This window comes from Rana temporaria, chromosome 2 (assembly GCF_905171775.1).
Source record: "Rana temporaria chromosome 2, aRanTem1.1, whole genome shotgun sequence".
Lineage (NCBI taxonomy): Eukaryota > Metazoa > Chordata > Amphibia > Anura > Ranidae > Rana > Rana temporaria.
Genome location: NC_053490.1, coordinates 269,596,160 through 269,621,614, shown reverse-complemented (window position 1 = coordinate 269,621,614; position 25,455 = coordinate 269,596,160). Strand labels below are relative to the sequence as shown.

At 40.2% G+C, this 25,455-nt stretch overlaps 1 protein-coding gene across 1 annotated transcript in view; it reads left to right on the top strand.

The window, feature by feature from the left end:
* The window catches only part of RPS6KB1 (ribosomal protein S6 kinase B1), a 42,699-nt gene extending 20,554 nt beyond the window's left edge, over window positions 1–22,145 (top strand). The window contains exons 4-15 of the mRNA XM_040336936.1: window positions 231–299; window positions 2,232–2,379; window positions 2,532–2,589; window positions 6,674–6,774; window positions 7,736–7,826; window positions 8,648–8,738; window positions 8,921–9,028; window positions 11,747–11,809; window positions 14,367–14,444; window positions 15,223–15,330; window positions 16,739–16,851; window positions 19,367–22,145. Of these exons, the coding sequence (XP_040192870.1) occupies window positions 231–299; window positions 2,232–2,379; window positions 2,532–2,589; window positions 6,674–6,774; window positions 7,736–7,826; window positions 8,648–8,738; window positions 8,921–9,028; window positions 11,747–11,809; window positions 14,367–14,444; window positions 15,223–15,330; window positions 16,739–16,851; window positions 19,367–19,604 (1,266 nt within the window). The 3' untranslated portion in view covers window positions 19,605–22,145. The remainder of the gene's footprint in view (window positions 1–230; window positions 300–2,231; window positions 2,380–2,531; window positions 2,590–6,673; window positions 6,775–7,735; window positions 7,827–8,647; window positions 8,739–8,920; window positions 9,029–11,746; window positions 11,810–14,366; window positions 14,445–15,222; window positions 15,331–16,738; window positions 16,852–19,366) is intronic.
* Window positions 22,146–25,455: the final 3,310 nt, after the last annotated feature.

The window sequence follows — 25,455 nt, the reverse complement described above, 5'->3', positions numbered from 1 at the left end:
TACAGGTACCGTGTCTTCTGACTGTGAAAATAACCTCATGCGTTTTTAAAATGTGCATGTTCAGCTGATACGTTGCCTCACTAAAGGAGTTGACCTGTTTTTTTTTTTTTGTTGTTTTTTTACACATAACGCAAAGTTAGATACTGCATAATTTTGTGAGTTGAACTTTATATCTGTGTGATATAACTTGTCTTCTGTTAACATTTTCAAATGTCGTCTTTTATGTGTAGGTTTTTCAAGTAAGAAAAGTAGCTGGAGCTCACACTGGAAATATATTTGCCATGAAAGTTCTGAAAAAGGTAAAACTTTGGTTTACTACAGTTTTTGCTATACAAAGTTTACATAGTATTGGGTACCATTAAATGTCCATTTTTAATATGGGTTGAACTTTGTCCTGATAATACACTTAGAAAATATTTGTGAAAGTTCTCCATAGAAAAGTGTGTTTATTCTTCACATGTAGCACCCCTCCTTTTGGGGAAATACAAAATGACCCCCTGCCATCTGGGTGGCAGGTGACGATGTACAGAATATCGGCACCTAATATCGGTCTGAAAGGCGGCTGAAAAAACAATATCGTCCACTCCCCCCAGTTTAAAACCTCTTTAAATAATTGTTTAGGCCTGCATGGCCTTTCTAACACACTTTTTTTTTTTTTTTTTTTATCAAAATTTGCTTGGCTTCCACAGCATGCATGCTCTATGTAGTTGCAGCCTCCTGTTGTAATGAGTATGTTGTTTTGCCTTAAACTGCAGACAGGTTGGTGGGGGAATACCTCAGGCTATCTGTCATGTTGCATGAGCAAGCCAGAGGCCAGAATGCATCCTTATCTTCATCGTGTGTCTCAGCCAGTGCTTGGAATGGGAGTGGTGGCAGATCCCATGCACAGCACGCAGGCAGGCGCTGATGGAGTTACAAAGTCCTTATTTACTGTTGGCAAGGCAGCTGATAACTTTGTTTACAAAGTCACTGCCAATGTTGACTATTGACCAGCATATGCACCTCTCTTCTGCTAACAGATTGGCTCACGTTCACAGGTTTTTGACCTATTGGATTACTAAACTATTAGATTTCTAATTGTGTTTCATGATTTCTTTTACAATGGCCCTCATCTGCTTAAAGTGTTTGTTAATCTAAAAAAACGGATCCTGTCTTTTTAAAGCATGTTATACAGCACAGTGCTTGTGCTGTATCATTTAGCCCCCTGTATCACCTGTAATAACTGGCTGATCCTGCCTGGTTCTTATCTCCCCCCTGTAAGTTGACCACGATATATCAGGGCTGCTGAGCCCTGACACTGTGGTCAGCTTACGTGCCTCCATCAGACGCAGGTCTCCTGTCTTTCCTTTTGGACCTCTCTCCCCCTCCCTCCCTGACTGCTCCTGTGACGGTGCCCGCCCCGCAACTCCTGCTGATCTCATATCTGTTAAAATCTTGCACAATCCTCCTTGTTTCCGAATGACAAGAGCTCCTGTCTGTGTTTGGTGTGTGTGTGTGTGTGTGTGTGTATAATATATATTTCTCTCTCCTTTACTGTATTTCAGAGCAGTTCCACTTGACCGGCCGACTATCTCTCCTTCTCATGTCCCAGCTGACATCAGTGGGGGAATTTATAAAAAAAAAAGACAGGGGGATATGTAAAGTTGGCAAAGTGGGTTAACAACCACTTATTGACCGCCACACGACTATATACGTCGGCACTTTTAAGAGGGATATCACGGTAAAGGCGGCAGCTGCTGCCATAACCGAGGTATCCATCTCTTCAGGCGGCGGTTCTGTTAACGATAATGGTGGTCTCTACGGTGGATTCGCCGCAAGATCACCGTTATAGGCGGCGGAAGAGGGGGCTCCCGCCGCTTACCGGAGCTGTCGGTATCAGTGGAGGAGATCGGGTCCTGTCACGCCAGTGGTAGGGATACGAGTGAGGGCAAGATGGCCCCCACCCGTCTCCATAGCAGGGCAGAAGCGACGTCAAAACATCACTTCCGCCCATAGCTCTTAAAGGGCCATTTATTTATTTTTTTATTGCATTTTGGTCTAAATATGAGATCTGGGGTCTTTGACCTAATGGCCGGGTCGCCAAGTGTTCTTTAAATTAAAGCTGAAGAATTCAAAACGGTGAAAATTGGATAGAGAAAATGTAGGATACAAGATAAAGCCCATTTACGATAATTTAGGTATCCCAGTATATACAGAGGTTTGGATTGATTGTTTGTTATGTTTTTCTCCAGGCTATGATTGTAAGAAATGCAAAAGACACGGCACACACAAAAGCTGAGCGGAATATCTTAGAAGAAGTAAAGCATCCTTTCATTGTGGATTTGATCTATGCCTTTCAAACTGGTGGAAAACTCTACCTCATTCTGGAGTATCTTAGTGGTCAGTTCTCCGATTAGTCCAGATCATAGATTACTGTATATATTCTTTTGTATTTACATTGCCAGTGTGTTCCATTGTTTACCCCCTCTTTCCCCACAATAGTTCACACTTTTTATGCTGAATATTATAATAAATTACTGTGTTGAACTCAGGTGGGGAGCTCTTCATGCAGCTGGAAAGAGAAGGGATATTTATGGAAGATACCGCTTGGTGAGTAAAAGTACAATGAATTGTAAAAAAAAAAAAAAAAAAACTTTGACTTTTTAAGTTTCTAAAATGCATACCAGAGAATTGGGTTAAGAGTCAAGTACATGTATAAGGATTGAAAGTACTGAAAAGTGTGAAACCGTGAAAGAGTTGGGTTGCAGGTTACTAACAAAACCACATTCTGACCTTATCGCTCTGTTCACACTAGTGTGGTTTCAAATGTGACTTGAGTTGACTACAGAATCCCATAACATTGGATATTGCATTGTTTTCAGTGGTGCCTGTTTACATTGATGCAACTTGGCACGGAGCGATTTTGTAAAAGGTTCTTTTAATACATTGGTGTGATTCGTCACAATTTTGGCCCCATAGAATAGGCAAACCAATTCAAAGTAGCATCCCGGTTGTACTACATAGTCGTACTGAATGTTGGATCAAAATCGGATCGCAGCAGCGTGAACCTAGCCTTATAGTTATTTTTTTTCAAAGTTTTGAATTTTTGGGGGGTGTGTTTTTTTTTTTTAAAACTAACCGTGTATGGGCCAGCTCTACTCTGAACCTGTTTGGAAATGCTTTTTGTCATGGCACACCTTTATCGTAAGAGAAATCTAAAAACTGTATGTAGCTGTTTTTTTTGGGGGGGGGGGGGGGGTATACTTTGGATGGGAACCCATAGCAGACATTGGGCTTTTTTCAAATCTGACTGAAAAAGTCGAAAAACGCTTTAGGTTAAAATAACATATTGGGGGACCTAGACAAACGTGAATAAAAATACCCATGATTTCTCAAAACATGCTGAAAATACCTGGTCTGTTAATGTTTTGCATCCTTGGTTTCAATGGGCTGCCATTTTAAATAATGGTGTGTGTGTGTGTGTGTATATACGCATTGTGTGAAAATGTTATATATATATATATATATATATATATATATATATATATATATATATATATATATATTTTCACACACTGCGTATATTTTCAGACACTGTATTGCGACTATGAAGTCCTTCAGTTTATAGTCCATATAAAAAGATTATAGCAATTTGATTGTGTACCTATAAAAATGTCCATCCACAAGGGGATTAGAAGCAAAATCCATCAGGAGCTACAGAGTGTAAAAGAGAACAGAGGCGCCTCTAAGTTTAGCAATATGTTGCACCTTCATTAAATGTAAGCATATTGCTACACTTAGAGGCGCCTCTCTTCTCTTTTATACCCTGTTGGGACATGACGCTACTTTTTTATCAAGACATCGTTTGTATCTCAAGTCAAAATGTATTTCAAAAATGTGCTTGTCTTGCAAAATGCTCTCAAACCAAGGTTTTAACGTGTGTGTGTGTGTGTGTGTGTGTGTGTGTGTGTGTGTGTGTGTGTGTGTGTGTGTGTGTGTGTATGTGTATATATATATATTTTTTTTTTCTAATCGCATTAATGTCATAGTTAACTCACGATTAATCGCGCGATTAAGGAGGTTCACCCTTTTAAACATTTTTTTTTTTTTTTTTTTTTTTTTTTTTTTTTATAATAAATTGTGTTTTTTTTTTTTTTACATTTTGATCACTTTTATTGCTGTCACAAGGAATGTAAACATCCCTGGTGACAGGTACTCTTTATGGAGGGATCGGGATCTAAAAGACCTCCGAGCCCTCCTTTGCACTTCAAAGTATTCAGATAGCCGAAAACGGCGATTCTGAATACTGTGTACTTTTTTAAATCCGGCGCCATTGGCAGCCGAGAAACCCGGAAGTGACGTCATGACGCCGCTTCCGTGGTTTCAATGCGGAGACTGAATCAAAGCCGTTTACGGCTTAGTGTCAGTCTCCGCCTGAACACAGAACGCGGCGGATGGAGGATCGGGTCTCCCGGTGGGACGGGAGGCCCGGTCAGAGCGGCGAAAGGCGGCGGGAGGGGGGGGATGTCCCCTCCCGCTCCTTCAGCATTACAACCGAGCGGCTTTTAGCCGCATCGGTTGTTATGTTTGGATAGCCGATCGCCCGCTCTAAACAACAGTACCGGGATGATGCCTGCGGCTGCAGGCATCATCCCGGTATAACCCCCGAACGTTAATCGCGCGATAAAAAAATTGACGACGTTAACATGGGTTTGTGTTAACGCCGTTAACGCGTTTAACTGACAGCACTAATATATATATATATATTATATACACACACACACACACACACACACACACGTATTGGCGTATAACACTCACTTTTCCCCCATTTAATATAAGGAGAAAATTGTGTGTGTGCGTGTTACACGCTGATATAAGAGGGGAAGGAGACAACAAGCGGTACCGAAATAGACGGAGCCAGATCTCCTGTGTGCTTGGCGACATGCCCAGTCCCGCCCCTTGCACGGCTCCTAGTGTTGATGTCCCAGCATTGAGCCCTTTATGTTCATCATAGGAGCTGAGCCAAGGGGCAGGACTGGGCGTGACTGCGAGCCGAGTACACAGGAGATCTGGCTCTGTATGTTATGGCAATGATGGGTAAGGCTGTAGCTGGGCACTGATCAGGCTGCAATGACGGGAACTAGAGGTAGACCGATATGGGTTTTCTCTGGCCGATGCCGATATTTAGAAATTGGGTATATTATGCTGATTTTTGTGGCCGATATTTTAGGCCGTTTAAAAAAAAAAGAAAACTCGCCCCGTCCACTCCTTCCTGCTTACTCCTGTCACTCTATCACACACTTGATGTCCTCAGTACAGATGGCACTGGTTTGTAACTAACAAATGGCACTGGCAGGTTTCACACTAAGATGAGTGTAACTGTGTGAAACTAAGAGGAGAGAGAGGAGCTGTCGGCTCGATGTCGGGGGGTGGGCGGGACCCAGCAGCTAAATTACACCAGCCAATGATTGGGCTGCTTTAGAAAGGAGGCGGGGCAACATACACGTAATGGCCCGCCCAGATACCATCCCATTGGCTGGTGTAATATAGCTGCTGTGTCCCGCCCAGCCCCTGACATTGAGCTGACGGCTCCTCTCTCTCTCGGCGGTCAGTGTAAAATATCGGCCTAATTTTGATGATCGGCCGATTTATCAAACATGGCCAAATATCGGCAGGCAGATATATATCGGTCTACCTATAATGGCCACTGATCAGGCTGCATTGATGGGCACTGACCCTTATTTTGCTTCAAAATATTTTATTCAAAACCTAAAGGGGAGGTTCACCCAAAAGTGAACCTCCGCTTTTCGGAACCCTCCCCCCTCCGGTGTCACATTCAGGGCTGTGGAGTCGGTAGATAAATGTTCCGACTCCTCAGTTTTATGTACTTCCGACTCCAACTCTCCGACTCCTCTGTATTAATATGCGAATGTATTTTATACATTTCTTGAGGGAAAGAAACGCAACCTACCACAGGACTACTGGCTGGGAAGCCAACAGTCTACTGTATTGCACAGTTTAAGCAAAAGACAAACACAATGAAAACAAAGTTTTTTTTTTTTTTAAGTGGCTGGATAGTAGCAGCAGGCATAAACATCAGGAACAGGATCTTTACCAGTTCAAAAATACAAACCACATTATTTGGTTGTTTTAGAACAAAAACAAAGCTGATCTACAATGAACCAAAAACAAAATCTGTAAAACCTAGAAATGGTTTATATTAATCTTGAAATGTAGTTCTAGGCTTAGCAAATGCAAATCAATTCAATGTAGAGTTCTAAGGAAGAGAATTGCCTCTGCCAGATCCTCTTTCATAGAGGCTCTAAAGTCAGACTTTATTATTTTTAGGGCTGAAAATAATCTTTCGACACTGACTTGGGTGGGTGGCATTGCAGTAAACTTGCTTTTTTTTATTTTTTATTCCAATCTAAATTTAGTAGGAGTCGGTGCATTGTTTGCCGACTCCGACTCCAGGTACCCAAAATTTACTCCGACTCCACAGTCCTGGTCACATTTGACACCTTTCAGGGGGGAGGATGATGCAGCTGCTGTATTTTTAGCTGCTGGGTTTTTAAAAAATAAAAATTCAGGTGAACCCCCCTTTAAGGTTTTTTCATGAAACTTCCCTCTTGTTCAATTTTTACACAACTTGTCTTTCTGAATTAATGTTTCTTATTTATTTTCATTGCAGCTTTTACTTGGCTGAGATCTCGATGGCTTTGGGACATTTGCATCAAAAAGGAATAATATATCGTGATCTGAAACCGGAGAACATCATGCTAAATCATCAAGGTTTGCTTATACAACAATAAAATTACAGCTTTTGGATTTTTCTTATTAAATTGTAACCAAATGCAGACTTCTGTTTACACCCTCTCCTTTTGTCCTGTTTATCGTCAAAAATGAAAATAAAATAAAATTCCAAATTTTGGGCTGACATCAGAACTATAATAGAGGGGAACTTCTAATGGGGACATTAGTTATGCTGACCCTGTTGAAACGCCAGAATTCCCTCACTTTGTAAGGATTTTCCCTGACTATTTGTTTTAATGCTGGTACAGGAAGTGCAGGGAAGTCTCCCCAATGGGACACACATTGCAAAAAAAAGTGTTGTAATCCTCCCTTAGGCCCCTTTCACACTATTGCACTAAAAATAGCGCCTGCAAACCGACCCTAAACAGCGCCTGCTGTTTCTCCAGTGTAACAGTCCTGCTAGCAGCATTTTTGGAGCGGTGAGAGGAGCAATGTTTTTACCGCTCCTTCCCATTGGGAAACCGCCAGCAATGGGCCTCTGCAGAGTGGTATCGAGTGATTTGGTGCGAGGATAAATTAACATTTAGGGGTTGTGCTGAAAGTGGTTTGCATGTGGATCCATCCCCCCTCTCAATTATTACTCTGCTATATCGCAATCAAGCTTTATGCACACCCCGATGCGTGTGTTTACGTTTGAGGGGGGGGGGGGTGCGGGTGCTTGGGTGTAACTTTGTTTTGCAATTTAAAAATATATATTTTTACTGTGGGTTTTTTTTTTTTTTTTTCAGTTTCCACAATAGAAAACAATGACAATGGGGTTTGAATAAAACAAGTATGAAAAAACTATTCAACAGCATTAATAAATGTCTGGTGAAAGTGTTTTTTATACTTTGGGAATTTTTTTATGATTTTAATAGTATTACTAAAAAAAAGCAGTTACTTTCTGTGTTCTGTCCTTGGGCTATCTGTAGTTTCTTAAACTTTTTTTTTTTTTTTGTAGGGCATGTGAAATTGACAGACTTTGGCCTTTGTAAGGAATCCATTCACGATGGCACAGTCACTCATACGTTTTGTGGGACAATAGAGTACATGTGAGTCAAGGTTTTAGCTTTGAGTTTAACATTGCTGCATTTTTTATTTCAGATGTTTAAACTTGCATATAAATCATCTACAACAGTAAGTGATTAAAAAGGAAATCTCTTAAAGTACTCCAATTTTTTTTAGTGTTCTTTTCCCTAGGGGACAAAATATGTATGTAGTAATTTGTCCCATCACCCTACGTGCTTTGTAAGGTTGGGTACCAGAGGTTCTTGCCAGTTGGGACATAGCGATATATGCCTGACCAAGGTTTAGTACTTTTAACACGTAAAAAAAGAAATACCTTTTTGGAATTGCATATGCTTTTTAAGTGCATTGTTGCAACATTGGATACTTCTGGGAGCCAGATTAAATACTTTTTGGTTTAGGCTCCTTTCTTACCAGTGGACCAATCGGGTCCGCCTGTCCGTTTTTTCAGGTGGACCTGGTCGGACCACCCATTGTTCTCTATGGGGTGGCAGATGTCAGTGGACATGTGTCCACTATCGCCCGCCAGCATCCAATCCCCTAAAAATAGACGGGGATCCATTCCCAATCCATCCGGCGGATTGGATGACAATTAGATGGAAACGGATAGGCAGTCCTTTTCCATACGAGTCCCATATAAACAGCAGGCTGAGTCTGTGCCTGCATAGCGGACACTGACCTGTCATCAGCCTGCTCAGTGGAGAGATCCCCCCCCCCCCACTGATTTTATGATTTATACATTTTTTCTAGCTGAATTCAATTGGGCTCTTGTGTGAAAACAATTCTATATAAATTCCACACTGTTTGCAATCTTTGAGTTTGTTTTTCTACTCCTTTTTGTTTTTAGGGCTCCTGAAATTTTAATGAGAAGTGGTCATAATCGTGCAGTTGATTGGTGGAGTTTGGGAGCCTTGATGTATGACATGCTAACTGGAGCAGTAGGTTTCTTTTCTTAACGGATTTCTGTGCTTTTTACCACATTATTCTAGTTTAAAATTTGAATAGTTTCAAATAAAACATTTTCATTATCTAATTTTACAAAAACAAATTGCTCAGTAAAGTTTTTTTAGTTTTATTTATTTTTTTCTTCGTAATCCAATGCCTCCTTTTCTTTTCGCAGCCACCTTTTACTGGTGAAAACAGAAAAAAGACAATTGACAAAATCCTGAAGTGTAAACTAAACTTACCCCCCTACCTCACACAAGAAGCCAGGGATTTACTTAAAAAGGTATGTAGCCAAAGGTGTTAAACTTATTCGCTCCTTCCCTTCTCAGTATAAGCAGGCTCGGCAAATCTGTGTAGCTACTGTAGAACCTTAACCTTTCCTCACTAATGATATAAATTGTAAACCTGGTAACTATACTAGATTATACACAAGATTCTGAAGCTCTGTTCTACCCCCTCCTGGTCATTCCTCTTTCCATATCAAAATGTGTCCAGCCCACCTTCCCTGTTTTTCTACTTTACTTTTTTGATTTCTTTCTTTTTCCTCTTATTTCTGTGACCGTAAAGAATGTGGAACTACTGCTCCATCCCATAGTTGCACATGTAGATAATCACTACAAAGATACAGTTGTGCTGAAAAGTTTGCATTGCCCTGGAGAATTGGTAATATAGTATGTACCATTTGTAAAGAAAACATGAGTGAGCGGGCAAACCACATTTTCTTTTTATTATGGGATTCATATTCAACTGTAGGTCATAACAGATGGCACAATCCTAAAACAAAATGTGGCAACAAGTAATGAAATGTTCAAAAGTCTCCTCCATTCCCTAAGATCTTAATATTGTGTATTGCCCCTTTTAAAATCATTGACAGCGTGCAGTCTTTTGTAATGGTTGTCTGAGGCCCCACATTCTTGCAGTTTGTATAGCTCCTCATTCTTCTTGGCAAAATGCCACAAAATCTTTGGTCATCTTGCATGAACCACACACTTAATATCTCCCCAAAGTGGCTCGATGGTATTGAGGTTAGGCGACTGTGATGACCAGAACTTTGACCTTTTTCTGTTGTAACCACTGGAGGGTCAATTTTGGCCTTGTGCTTGTGGGTCACTGTCTTGCAGGAAAGTCAGTGTCCCATGCGCAGCTTTCCTGAAGAAGAATGCAAATATCTACCAGTATTTACGATAACATGCTGCATTCATCTTGCCATCAATTTTCACAAGATTCCGTTTGTGCCTTTAAAGGCCCCCCCCCCCCCCCCCCCCAAAAAAAAATCACCATGCTTCAGTGGGGATGGTATTCTTGTCGCTATAGGCTTTGTTGACCCCTCTCCACACATGGCGCTTATGATTGTGACCATAAAGCTCTATTTTGCTCTTGTCACTTATTTAGTGTAACAGTAAAGGTGTTGTCGGGCATATTGTAACTTTTTGTGGCATTGGTGCAGTAAAGGCTTATTTCTGGCAACTCGACCATGCAGCTAAATTTTGTTGAAGCTTTGTCATATTGTGCTTTTTGAAACACATCTTTTTTTCAGAGCAGCTTGTATTTCTCCCGAGGTTACAAGTGGGTTTTTCTCTGTATCCTGAGTAGTTCTCGCAGTTGTGGCTGCAATCTTTTTTTTTGATCTACCTGACCTTTGCTTGGTATCAAGAGATTTCCAAATTTCCATTTCTTAAAAAGTAATTGAACAGTAGTGACTGGCATAATTAACGCTTTGGATACTTTTTCATCTTTATAAAGTTTCTTTACCTTGTTACACAGGTGTTTTGACAGTTTTTCTGCTCCCCGGAGCTCAGTATCTAGCCTGCTCAGTGCATCAACATGAGCGCTAACAAACTCACTGACTACACACAGACACTAATTGCAATTTAAAAAGCCACAGATGTGGGAAATGAATATTGCCATTTTAATTTGTGTGTGTCTGTACCAATGCCAAACATTCCAGGGTATGTAAATCTTTAATCGGGACCATTTGGGTGATTTTTCAAACTACAATGTGATAAATGGCTTCATATGATCACTAAAATGTAACTAAAGGCAAGACTTTTTTTCAAGTTTTGGATAGAGTGGAAATTGATTTAGAACACCTGTCAGTTTTGATGGCTGTCTGTGCCCCTGTTGGGGATATCCATCCTCTCTATTTGTCCTGTTTACGATTAGCTTTGAAAGTGACACAAAAAATTCCCTAATTTTGGGTTGTCCCCAGAAATGTAATGGAGGGTAAATCTTCGAATGGAGACACCAGTTCTGGAGGCCTGGGGGTCCCCACAGAATTTACTTGCAGGGATTTCCACTAATTTTCTGTTTTAGCAATGGGACAGAAAGTGAAGGGAAATCTCTCCAATGGGGCACAGATGGCAAAAAATAAACCAACAGGGGTTATTATAACCCTCTCTTACCCTATTCAAAATGAAAAAAATATAAAAAGGTTTGGCTATAGTTCTACTTTAAGATTAAGCTTGATGAGTCATTTCTTTAATATCAAGTCCATGATTTCTGCCAGGGTATGCAAACTTTTGAGCACAATTGTACAGCAGTTAAGCACTAATACAACAGTCACCGCAGCCAAATATCCTACACGACAAAAACTCTTAGGGGAGTTGAGCGGAGATGACCATAAAAGCAAACCTTTTGCGTGGGAAAGTAAAAAGTACAAAAAGTTGATCTTTCTTTCTATTCTGTTGATAAGTTTGTTTGCAATTGTGAACAATTCTATATGTTCAAGCAGAGCAACGGTGTCACAAGATGTAAGTGTTTAATGCCAAATCAATAATAATGTATTGAATGGGAAAAGTTATGTAGCTATTCAGTTGGTCTACAGACTTATTCACTAAGACGATGTTGGAGCAGTCAGCCTTTTTCTAATTTGGGGGTGAGTTTTGATTACTATAAAATACAGAACTCTTCTTCCCATTATTACTTTTGATTTAAGTCCATTTAAACTAGTAATTGATAAATCTGTGTGACATGGATGTGTGGATTTTTATTCTTTCCTTAGCTGCTAAAAAGAAACGCTGCCTCACGTCTTGGAGCAGGAGCTGCAGATTCTGGGGATGTACAGGTATGTTTAACACTATCCCTTACATTTAGAAACTTAAGTGTAACTGTTGTCCAACTCTATACATAGGTGGACCAGGTTTACCACTGGGATTTATTTTAATTAGACCACCAATCTTAAAGCGGAGTTCCAACCACAATTAGCATTTTTTAAATGTATGTCCTTTCATCATGCGTTTTTAATATAAATCCGGTCACTTACTATTTTACAATCCGCCGCCGATCCGCATAGATATTCAAAAAAGATAGTTTATAAAACTATGTCCACACCGTTGTCATTTTACTTGTGGGCATTGTGAAGCCTACAAGCACTTCCTGGAAGTCTTGGATGGGGAGTGATAATTGGACAGCGCACTGCATCCTGGGAAATGATGACACACATTTCCCAGGAGCATTAGAGGGAGATGTCAGAATCCTAGGTGCTTCAAAGGCAGATTTCGTGGGCATTTCCAGATGAGTAAAAAAAAAAATTTTTTTTTATTTTTTTAGGTCTAATGAGCACAATAATGAAGACTTTTTTTGGGATGGAAACTCCACTTTAAAATTATCTGTTATTTGCTTAAAGCTGTAGTAAACCCAAAAATGTATTGTATTGCAGCTTCACAATCATCACATGGTGGTTGCTGCATTTGTTTTATTTTTTTAGGCTTTATGCCCTCTGATTTGTATCTGTTGATTTGGCTGGTAACACACCACCTGTACTAGAATGCCCTCTCTGTGGAAGAATGAGCACGGGGCACCTTTGGACAGCAGTATTGTGAGTCTGGGGGGGAGGGGACTATTGTACTAGCAGATTTAACAAATTGAAGGCAAACTCCACCTAACACTTTATAAGCAGCTTACAGCAAACAGCTTTTCTTTCTTTTGGGATAAAGGATTTACATAATCAGAAGCTGATCATTGTAAGCACCCCTGTTCGTGTTAAATGATTTGTCCCAACTTTTTAACTGATACATTTGGAGGAGAGCTTGTTCTTTTTAAAAACATGCTTACTGGCCAAATCGCCAGATGAAAATAGAAGAAAGAATGTAGCCACCACATCTAAGAATAGGTAAGCTGCAACATAATGTTTGCTTTTGGTTAGTGGCCACCCTACAAGTCTTTCTATCTGGTAGCAGTTTGCTAAGCCCTTAAGGAGGAATTAAAGTCTTCCTCTTTAATTGTACCTACAGATAAGCCTAGAATAAGGCTTACCGGTAGGTACTGTAAATATCACCCAAACTTGCACCGTTTAGAAGATATTTACTATATACGCTGCTGCCAGGTACACAGAGAACTGGTAAGGAGCCTTGGCCTCTTTCAAAATGGCCAGACCTCCTGTCACAAAACTGTTCAATCTTGCTTTTCAGTTGCTGGGTTTAACGGGGCGAAAAGCAGGTCCTATAAGTTAGGGTAATTTCTGACTATCATTCCCACCTTATGCAAAGCAGAAAAAACTACCTCTCGTAGAAACTTCCATAGCATCTGGAAGGCGCTATGTGTATTGTGTCCCTTGCAACCTGTCATTTTATAGCCAAAAGTGAAGATTTTAACGTAAAAACAAACAAACACAATTGCTTTAGAGGAGAGCTGGTTAAAAAGATTTTCCATTTTATGAAAGCTTGCCTGTACATATCATATCCAGAGTACATGTACTATGGTTCCCAGAAATCTTTTGCTGTCTGCAATATGAGCAACAAATGACCATTGACATCAGCATTTAGGGATTACTAGGACCTGGTATGGCTTTAAAGCGGGGGTTCACCCTAAAATACAAGTTTCTACCATGCCATTCAGCATACTAGCGTGAGCTACAGTATGCCTTTATTTATTTTTTTGCGCCATACTCGGTTTAATCGTTTAGTTTAGTTTCAGACTCCCCGCAAGGAGTAGGCGTTCCTATGAAGAGGGGAACATGATTGACGGCCAGCTATGGCGCGTCACGCTTCCCGAAAATAGCCGGAGTAGGACTCGGCTCTTCACGGCGCTATACGGCGCCTGCGCACAGACTCCTGCGCAGGCGCCGTGAAGAGCCAAGTCCTATTTCGGCTATTTTTTGGGAAGCGTGACGCGCCATAGCCGGCCGTCAATCATGTTCCCCTCTTCATAGGAATGCCTACTCCCTGCTGGGAGTCTGAAACCTAACTAACGCATTAAACTGTGAGTACAGCTAAAAAAAATAAAAATAAAGGCATACTGTAGCTCACGCTAGTATGCTGGATGGCATGGTAGAGAATTTTTTTTTTTTTTTTTTTAAAGGGTGAACCCCCGCTTTAACTTTGTTATATAGCTGATGTACATACACAAAACGGCTGTGCCAGTTTAGGAAATCCCAGATTAAAACAAGTTCTCTGAGATTGTGGCACTAATGTGGGGAGGAGTAGAATGCTGTGAGTTCTGATTGGTATTCACTAAATGTGGGTAATTATTGCATAAATTCTAGGCTGCAAATTATGGCATATGTGAATGTTAAAATGTGTAACGGCTATTGTTTATTAATATGCAAGAAATATGTAGTATAAAATATATGAATATTTAGGCTATGCTATACACGGTGTTCATTTCTGCCATGTGTTTTTCAGGCTCACCCATTTTTTAGGCACATCAGCTGGGATGATCTTTTGGCCCGTAAAGTGGAGCCTCCATTTAAACCGCTTTTGGTGTGTATGAATATTTTTATAGTCTTACAAAAAGTAGTTAATCCTGTCAGGTTTCTATCTATCAATATAAAACATAAATTGTTGGTCTTTTTTTTTTGTTTTGTTTATAGCACAAATATAAACAAAATGAATATGGGTGATCAAATGGCATCAAAAGAAAGCATTTCATTTTTGTGCGGGGAAACGCCATACACTTTGGGTACAGCGGCGCACGCCCGCACAGTTGTAAGTTAAAGTAACGCAGTGCCGTATCGCAAAAAATTGCATAGTCATGGGGGGGGTTAGGGGTAAATCTTCTGGAGGTCAAGTCGTTAAAGGTGTCAGAAATTCAGAGCTGCCTGTGCTCTCTGTTACCCCCAGAGAGCACTAGTATTGTTTAGCTTAAGAAACTGGGTAGGTCCAACGCCACTTATTTCATAAAAATGCTGTGTATTGTCAGCCCACGATATGAAAAACGAAGTGCATTTCTGGATGTTTGGTAGTTATTTGTCCTTGCAGGGTATTTAAAAGGGAAAAGATACTAGGTAAACCTGCACCTCCCTGCAGGCAGAAGTGCATAATTGGGTATATTTACATGATACTGCACAGGAGAGCCGCCCTGTAGCAGTAAATCTGCTATAGGGCGGACGAGAAGTGGTTTAAAGACCAAAAGAGTAAGAGAATAATTGCCACTTTTAGCTTTAGAAAGGTGGTCACGTGGACAGAGGTAAATATTGTGTGGCGCATTTTTAAGCTTTGTCTTTCATATTAACAAATTATTTAATTTGTTTTTCCAAAGCAATCTGAAGAAGATGTAAGCCAGTTTGATTCAAAGTTTACACGTCAGACTCCTGTAGACAGTCCAGATGATGCCACTCTCAGTGAAAGTGCCAATCAAGTATTTGTGGTAAGACAACAGGTTTAAAGTCTGCTTGTTTAAATCTAAAGTGGCATCTAGACTTGTATTTTAGATGTTTGTGTTGTAATCACCAATGCGTTACTAGGCAAAAAGCATTTAGATGTGTTGGTAAACAAATGAAGGCTGTCTTACTTGCCAAAGACATATTGCTTGAGTTCTTTAGACAAAACGGTTTTGTGATATGTGCCCTGAGGTGACAGTTGGCTTTTAATGATGTATATTCTAAGCTTGGATAGCTGCTGTGTAGTGTGAAAATCTATTCAATTCATGCCGGGGAGTACAGCTAATGCTGTACTTGTATAATGATGAGATCCTGTTGTGTACCCCTTTCCCCTCTCCTTGGCCATTCACAGAACACCTTGTATTCAGTTCATAGAATACAAGGGGAGATCCTGTCTTTTTTTTTTCTATTCTTCTCACCCCATTTAATTGTCCATGCACGAAACTTCCTTGTATACTCTGGACAATAATACAAGGCTTTCTGTGAATGGACAAGGGAAGAGGAAAGGGTGGGTAAACGACAGGATTGTTTCTCTCCTACCTGCAGTGCTGGAAGTACAACACTAGTACCGCTTGCTGGTATGAAGAAACTGATTTTATTCTAAGCAGCAGTCCAGACGAGATATGCATCACTACAGGTAACTGTTGTACACAGCACATTTTTTTTTAACTCTGGTGGTACTTTTGGGCCTTCTTTGTTTACTAGATGTTGATTAGAAAAGTCTGTTGCTCTATTTTAAAATGACATTTTATCAGGTTTGCTTAAAGTAGAAGTTCAGCCTAAAACTAAAATCTCTAAATCTACTCTCAGCCACAATCTAAAACTAACCTATCTAGCTCTGTAAAGCAAATCTTGCTATACATACCTATTCTGAAGCCGGTCCCACGCTGAGCTGTCAGCGATGGCTTCTCTGTGTAGGTGGGTGCAGAAAAGGCAGCCGCCAGTGCATATAGTAACTAATGGGTGACAACACTTCCCAGACATTTCTCAGCTGTTTCCCTGCAGAGCTTCCGCTGCTGTAGACTGGAGCGGCTTCAGAAAAGTATAGCGATTTTTGCTTTGCAGGGCATGATGGCTTAGTCTTGGATTGTAACTGCAAGTAGATTGATATTTTAGTTTGACGAACTTCCACTTTAATGTTCTCTTTCTCAATAAAATAAATAAATAAATTGCCTCCCCTCTTCAGCAGCAGTGTGGACCGGTTTCTCTGTTGCCTAACCCTCCTCTGGGCCAGACAACGTTCCATCCAGATGAATAGGAGGGCTACAATGACACTTCCATTAATCTCGATAGAACGTGTGGCTGTATTTTTTGTTTAGCGATGGCTTAACCATATTTGCATTATAATATTGAGTGCTGCTGTAATATTTAAACCATTTGGTTGCTCTTCTCAAGGGTTTTACATATGTGGCTCCTTCTGTGCTGGAAAGTGTGAAAGAGAAGTTTTCATTTGAACCAAAAATTCGGTCTCCTCGTAGATTTATTGGAAGTCCTCGAACACCTGTCAGGTAATACTACAAACTTGCTGAAATTTTCTTTTGTGGTTATCTTTATTTGTAAGTAAGATTTAAATGTTCATATGCAAGAAATCTCTTCACTTAGTAGATTGTTTTTGGCATTTCTCATACATGCAGTGTATGTCATACAGTGCCTTGAAAAAGTATTCATGGCATGTCACCCAAAAGCTTTTTCCAGTGAATTGAAAGGTTTAGACAAGGATGCCAGCTTGTTGGGCCGGTGAGGTGCTCAGGAGAGCCCCTCTGTTTAGACAACCAGGTCATTGGAGGAGCGAAAGTTGCCAATCATCAACCTGGAGCTTTGGGCCATTTGCCTGACTCTCCTACACTGGTCTGTCTGCATGCCTTTTAGAGTCTCCCTGTCAAAGAGCAGTCAAACAATGAAATGGCAGTGGCATACATCAACCATTAAGAAGGGGGTGGGGGAAGAAGCCACACTTCTCAGGAAGAATCGGACCAGTTGTTGTGATTTCTTTTGGGAGCTTCATGTTCCAGCCCACTCCACTATGCAAATTTCCTCGGTGGAAATTTTCTCAGCCAGCATCAGCTGAATGGAGCAACATAGGGACCCTTCAACCGGAAATGTTTGCAGAGATTTTTCTGCAGTGAGGGACACTGGATGTGGATCTCTTGGCATCCATACGAGCTGGATGGGAATTCTCTGGCACTTGTGGTGGTTGCCCTTGTGACATCAGTTTTCCCTGATCTATGCCTTCTGTCCATTGCAGCTTCCTCTTTGTCTGTTTTGCAGATAAAGACAGGGAGCATTTCATGGATGCACTTCCGAGAATGTGGTATTGCAGACATCACCGGTCTCTGGTAGATGGGCCGTGGGCTCTTCCAGATTGGCAAGATTTGCTGTTGCATAGTACAATCTCCCACCCTGCTTTACCGACTCTGACATTGGCATGGCTGTTGAAACCCAAGTTCTGGGGGATAGGGGCATTTTTGATTCCTACCTACAGGAATTTGAAACATCCTAAATAGAAAGCTTATTTCACCAGGTTTGATTCTCATAAACTTCATACCTCAAGTATGTTGTGGGGCTGCTTCCTGATTTTCTTTTGTGTTTAGTAAGTTTTATCAAGTAGATGTTCATGCTTTTCCAGACGCCAGTTTTGTAGGCTGCTTTGTAGTTGGATTTCCCCTATTCTGTTTTGGTTATTCGGCATGTTGGCCTTGTTGCAATGTGTTGCCCACCCCTCATGTTCAGTGCTTTGGGACATACTAAGTAGTCATGAATATGAAGTACCCCATATCCCAATTTAAGATATTAGGTTGGTTGTTTTTTATCCTGTAAAATCTTTGTGTCCCCCAATCTCACCAGTCTGTGGTTTAGGTCCTGACTTCTATCCCTTGTCTACGCTTGTGGGGGCACTTCCTTTGCACCTTACCCAATAATTCTGATTTCATGAGTTTAAATCCTGGGTTCTCTGGCAGACTCTGGAATCGCACCCTTTGTAGATGGTTGTGCTCTAGCTGAGTTCAGGGTTTTCCCTGGCAAGTCTCGATTTAGTGAGGTTAGTTGTCTAGCCAGACGATCTATATAGACATGACGTACTGGTCCCTAGGGGGTCAGGGGTGTAATGGCTTAGAGCCTTCCTTTTTAGTCCGACTGATCTTCCTCATCAGGACTTGTTTTTTCCTCAGTTCTTTCTTTGGACCTGTTCCTGATGGAGTTTGATCTCATCGGTTTGAGGATGTTTTCCGTACAAAGAAATTTGTCCTGTGTTCCATCTATTTTTGGTAGGTTCTTGCTTTGTGATCGGATGGATGCTTCCTTGGAACCTTTTCTGCCTTGGTCTTGAGCATTAGGTTGATTATTTGTGCCCTCGTTTCCCTCATGTTGGCAAGTTTGCTTGGCAAGCATGGGGTTCGGTCTCATCTGGTGTCCAATTTGGGTGTTTGTCCTTCTGTCTGCTTTTGGGCTGCTGCCCACCCCTCAGTTTAATTGCACAGAACAGTCTCCTTCCTCCTTCTGGAATCCCATCAGAGCGGACTGCTCCTCAGAGTGCCCCCTCAGCAAGCTTTCTGCTGAGGGGGCACCCATGCAAATCCTATCTGAAACCAGGCTATGTATTCATTGACATACATACAGACCGTAAACCCTACCCCCTCACTCCTTGTAGAAGATTGACCGCAGCAGCCAAGGTCTCTCACTTCTCTGAGGCTCCTTTGAATACAGGAAGTGAAATAAGCTGCAGCTGGGAATAGCGCTGGATCAATAGAGGACTTTGGTAAGTGTTTAGGGGCAGGGGCAGCTAGGACAGGTAGGGAGGCATTTTTTACCCTAATGCAGAAAATACATCTTGATAAAAAACAGAGTTTAGAAACCCTTTAAGAGCTCACTTGGTTTATGGCAGAACCAACAGGCATTTTTCTCTATGTACATGTAAAAGACAAAAGAGAGAAATGTACATGTAATGCTGAATTTTATTTTTTCACACATACGCTTTAAGCATGTTATTTGAATGTAAATAAGCTATTTTTTTTTTTCTTCTTCAAGCCCTGTGAAGTTCTGTCCTGGTGAATTCTGGGCAAGAGGAACAGCTGCTGGATCAACCAACACACAACCATCAGCTGATTTCCGAATGGAAACAAGTGGCGTTGAACAAATGGATGTGACTGTAAGCGGAGAGGCTTCTGCCCCACTACCAATAAGACAATCCAATGCTGCACCATACAAAAAACAAGCTTATCCCTTGATCCCTAAGCGACCAGAACATCTACGTATGAATCTATGACGGTGAATTTTTTCCTGATGCATTCAGACTAATACTGGTGATGATCCCAAGGAATTTTAAAATCTAGCTTACAAACAAGCAAGTGCATAGATTTTGGCTTCAAATCCCCAAAAGCGGGACATACATTTGTGGTCTCTGTTACTGCATAAAGCAGACTGGACAAACTGATGAACAAACATACATTTAAAAAAATACAACTAATATATAAATATATATATACACAAATATATATATATATCTATCAATCAGTGGTGCATAAAAAAAAAAGCAGATTGAGACTGCATTCTAGACATGGAGCAAATGTATTAATAAGTTCCCAGCAAATTCTTTCAATGTCACAGAAGGAACATAAACCATATTGTGTTCATGGATTTAATTTTATTTCAGAAGTTTACATTTTTCTAAATCACCATAAAACAGTGGTTGGAGTATAAGAAGTCAATCTTCAGAGACAAGTACTGGGTTAAAAAAAAAAAAAAAATTGTGAAAATCAAAGATACCAAATTGTCTTAATAGGTTTGATTGTGCAAGGTGGTTAAAAGTGTAATAGGATTTTTTTGATCCAGAAAACAGTTGACAAGTATCAGTGACTAACTACTTGTGTGTTAGTTTTTTTTTTTACCCAAAAACCCAAACGGCAGTCTTCCATTATGTTATGGGGACAGTAATGCAATATATGTCTCCTTCATCAGTGTGGTTGATTTGCATTCTTGAAAACATAATGTGCTCTTTTGCTGTTCATCATGCCAGCAAAAATAAGATGAGTTTTGAAGGCCGGCAATGTATTTAAAGTGAATGCAAGGCACAAATGTACCTTGACACTTGAGTGTTACAATCATGTCATGTATTTCATAGTCATTCTCTTCTTGTTTATTGCTCCCACAGTCTTTGGTCTGGCAGTCCTTCCTGTTAGAAAGTCAAATGCTGGGACTTAAAGATTGTAAAAGTATTAAATGGCCTTTCTACTCATGTCTTCCATGTTGAGGGAATAATGTCCCTGGACCTAGGGAATGTTATCACACTGCTGGTCTTGTTTTTGATCCTGTATGAATGGCTTATAGGTACAAAGAAAGAAATAAAGGTAACTTTACCTTAACTGCCTTAACAAAGCAATTTCATAAAACATCACAAAGAGTATTAACAGTGATCATTTTATCATGGTGTACATTTTAAAAATTGTCCTATTGACATGTCAACTGTCTGTGTAACATTGACATATAGAATGAATTGTATATGGCGTTTTTAGACTGGAATATGGTAGCATTGGTCAAGGCAGCATTATATTGTTTTTATAAAATTGATTTCAATCCACATATGAGCTGTAGGAAACAAGCCATAGAAATGTTTATACAATATCACTAACCAAATTTAAGATAAACCTTGGTCCCGCAGAATAAACTCTCTGTATGGTGAACTTACACAGGTCCCCCTCCTTGACCGCCCCTTCCGGGGGGATATACCGTACCCCTGGCATGGATATACCATGCCCTGGTATATCCATGGCTTAGAAATCCTCTCAGCTGAATGTCCAAAATTTCCCTAGTCAGGGATGTTTTGAACCATTCAAATTGGTCAGCGCTGTCACATGGGTGGCGCTGACAAATTAACAGTCTCATAGCCGGTCCTGTCAGCTATGAAGATGCCGCGTGGATGCATAGTATTTCTAAGCCCTGGCGCGGATATACCGGGGCTTAGAACCGGATATTTCGATGGTCCAGGCCAGTGTGTGTGGGGGGGACCCAGTGTACTTTCACTGTACAGATTTTTCTGTAAAGGTGAACTTACACTTTAATTAACCTAAAGTAGCCCGAGTATCTATTGTAGATTGGGGCATACAGGTTGAGGTTCCCTTTTTAACCTGAACATTCTGTGGCTGTCAAAATGTGAATATTGAGGTATATAGTTGAGCTTTAGTCAATGGCACCTATTACACTCAAGTGGGTGTTAGCGTCTGGACTAAAACTTCTAATCTACAGCAATGATCAAGCACTGATGGATTAATTTGCATTTGCTTCGGCTCTCATAGGCCCTTTCTGCAGAGGGAGGGAGGGAACATAATGGGATGATGTAAATTTGGCTTTTCTCAGTATAGATAACTTAATCCTATGTAATTAAGGTATCTTTTTTTCCCCCCACAGTATGAGAATAAATATCAGTATGAGCCTGATCATTCAGTCTTCCGGTGTTTGATATGAAGCTGCTTTTCATTAGCCATGCTTTTTTTTTTTTTTTTTTTCTTCTCTCCTTTTTAATTTTGATTATTTGCGTAGGAAACGGCACAATACTTAATCATCTTTGGCTCTCTTGAAGATTACAAGAAATACCATACAACCATTATCTTAGTTCGAAGGTTGTAAAGGGGAGATTTTTTTCCAGAGGTTTTTATTTTTAACAGAAAGCTACATAAAATTTGATACGGAGTCCCATAATTGTTTTACTATGCATTATTTTAATAAATTGTATTTTTTTTATAATGTCCTAGGACTTCTCATCCAGTAACTGTTTTTTATCTATTTTCCATAATAAATGAACTGAATGCCATGGAAGATGGGTGGTTGAATACCTGTTTTCTTATTTTTGGCAACTCTACAGATTATAAATTTTATAGTAAGTGATATATATTTATACACAATTGTGAGAACTTTGTCAAAAATTACAGAATTTTTTTCGTGTGACTTTCTTCTTAATATATCTACAGCCAAAAACGCCTTACTTTCTGGATAGAGTAGTAAGGGGTTAAAAGCCATTCTGTGTCTTTGCCATTGGGGGTGATTTTTCACTTCCTGTTCAGACATGGAAGGAAATTGGAAATCTCTAAACTGAGGGAAAATACTTTGTTGGTGCCATAAATATTTCCGTTGGAATACTTCCCTTCTATTCCTTTTTCCTGTTACTTAAGCTGGCCATACATTATACAATTTTCTTCTATAGAAATCTAAGCACTTGCAATTTGTGTGCCATAAGGCAAGCCCTTGTACTACACAGTTAAAGGTATATCTAAAGAATAAGAAAATTGTATGGTGTATGGCCAGCTTTAATTTTAGATTTTTCCTCGCTTTTAGTTCTGGTAAAAAAACGTCACTAGGACAAATGTAGTGAATTTGTCTAGCAGGGCCACAAATAATAGTCTGAAAGAGTTTGTAACCCTTCACCACTCTGTCTAAAGGGCAAAAAAAAAAGTTTAACCTGTACAACGGGCAAAATGGTTTTCAAAGTTGTATGGTCCACATTTTAGACTATGCTTCATATTGCATCAATATTTAGGATGAAACATGGTTGCATTCCCCAACCCTCAATCTGCCCCCCCCCCCCCCCCCCACTTACCTGAATCACAGCATGTTTCTTATGTCATACATTTTCAGTAGTTTGAAATTTGTGCACAGAGCTGTCATTCCAGGCTGGGATTGTTTGTTTGCATTGAATTAATACTTGTCTCATCTGCTACCATGGCAGGGGCTGTGTAGAGCGTGGCAAACCACCCTTCTTCTCTAGTCCAGCTTCCTCCAGCTCCATGATGCCTCCATTACAGGTCTGAGGCTGGGGGGAGAAATTGAAGGAGAGTGTGCATTTCACATATGACATACTTGATACTGGTGCTGTGTAGATGCATATTCATCATGAGATTAATGTTGCTGCATTTACTAGTTGATTTGGAAAAGGTAAACCAAGGTATTAAAGTTTAGCCAGTGCTACAGTAGTCACTTTTTTTTTTTAACCTGTAAAAATCGCCCCCTTCCAATGAAAAATTTGATCGAAATGGGAAACTTCAGGTTTTAATTGTTGCTTTATTTTGTGTATTCCCCCCCCCACACAGCTGCTTTTCACCTTTTTTTCTCATTGCTGATTTTAATTTTATTTTTTATTTGCATCCACCTCTGTGCCCCACACTCTTCCCAGATATTAATACTTCACACGGATGACTAATTTGAGTGAAGGTTCTCAATTCCTTTAGATGCACGAAGGCTGCTTTACTAAAGGCCCATACACACAATCTGACTTTTTGACAACAACGGTCCAACGAACAATCCGACTGTCTGTATGCTCCATCAGACAATTGTTTTTGTTTTTTCAACGGATAAATGTTTGCTGCGAATGCTTTCAAACTTTCAGACATCAAATGTCCGATGGAGGATCATTTGATTGTATGTACACAAGTCCATCAGACTAAAATCCAACATTCAAATGAGCGTGCTCGGAACTAAAGCTAAACATCAGACAACAATAGCAGAAGTTGCCCAAAGGGTGGTGATAAAGAGCTGAAAAAAAACCACGTGGTTTGGTTAATGTTGGCTGAAAAAGTTCTGCCATGTGTATACATACCAAGTTCATGGCCAACGCCCCTTTTGGACAAAAATCCATGGAAAATTCAGATGGAAGTATGAGCCTTAACTTTCACACATGCACTGGGAAAATGTTGTCCAGAGCTCATTGTTAAAGGCCTCTTGCACACTGCTGCTAATATACTGAATGTTTTCTTTTATTATCACTCATCTAAATGCAGCCCATTTATTTTTTTCAATGTGTCTGTACACACAAGTGCATAAATGTGCTGCATATTGATGATTAAAAAAAAAAAAAAAACACACACACAAAGCCGCTGACCGGTAACTCAGATTTCTGCTTTATGTGCACAAATTGTTAATTTAAAGGAGAAAAGCAGAAAAAAGTAAAGCTGCGCTGTGACATGAATCAGCATAAGTCTCAAAGTATGCTTATAAGTGATGCACACAAAACACCAATATAATGAATAAATATTGTGAAAAAATTATGTGCAAAAGTTCATGAGAAGGATGTATCAGAAAAGTTCAAAATAAGTGACAGAACGTTCTCCGAATGGGTGATTATAGATGTCCAGATGATATTGTGAATCTGTATAGCAGATGACAGAATCCTCCACCACTTATAATCTAACTGCTTACCAGAGCAAGAAGTTAGTCAGGCATATAAACATAAGAGCCATTTATGGGATCCAGGAAATCCTGTCAGTCTCTCTCCAGTCTCACCAATCCTTTACATCAGACCCAACTCTCTCCATAAGTACGACCCAGAGGAGAAAAACACTAATATAGCGTAATACCGTTGGGAATGGTTTTATTAAAAAAAGTAGTGCACTTACATGTATGCAGTTAAAAAATGCGTGTATCGATAATAGCCGGCCGGCTCTACTGTCCGCTCGTCCTTCCGGGTAGACAGCGTGGTACGAATCGTGGTGACGTCAGCACGTCGCTCCTCCCTACGCCGTTTCGTCACAATAATGACTTCTTCCAGGGGCACAAGCGGCGTGCTGACTCACCACTCTTTATAGCAATACATAACATCCGGGACCGCCCAGCTCTGAGCCTTGGAGATCGCGGACATTAACCACCATCTTTAAATTGGGATCCCTGCCAGTATGACACTGTAGGTAATAATACCAAGAAAAAAAACGGGTAAAACACATAACATTATTAAAAATAAAAATATTAAGCAGCGTGTTGATTCGCCACACTTATCATAATGTACACCAACAGGAGTCACCCGTTCTTAGACCATAAGGTCACAGACTTCCACCGCAGTATCTAGATATGACATCACTATCAGTAAAAGTCCGTGGGTGATGGCTATCATTAATGGATAATAAATTAAATCAATTAAATGTTATGATATTAATGGACATTAGATAATCCATATAGCTAGAAAAGGCAAAGTGTCAGAAAGCAGCCTGCAAAAGGAAAGCAGACTGCTTCACATAAATCTGCATCCTTGATGATCGCAGACATCCGCCTTCAAAAAGTAAATAAAAATAAAATTAAAAAAATTACCCAACTGTATTATAACTGTAGGTAATATAGAACATCTTAAAAAGGAAAAA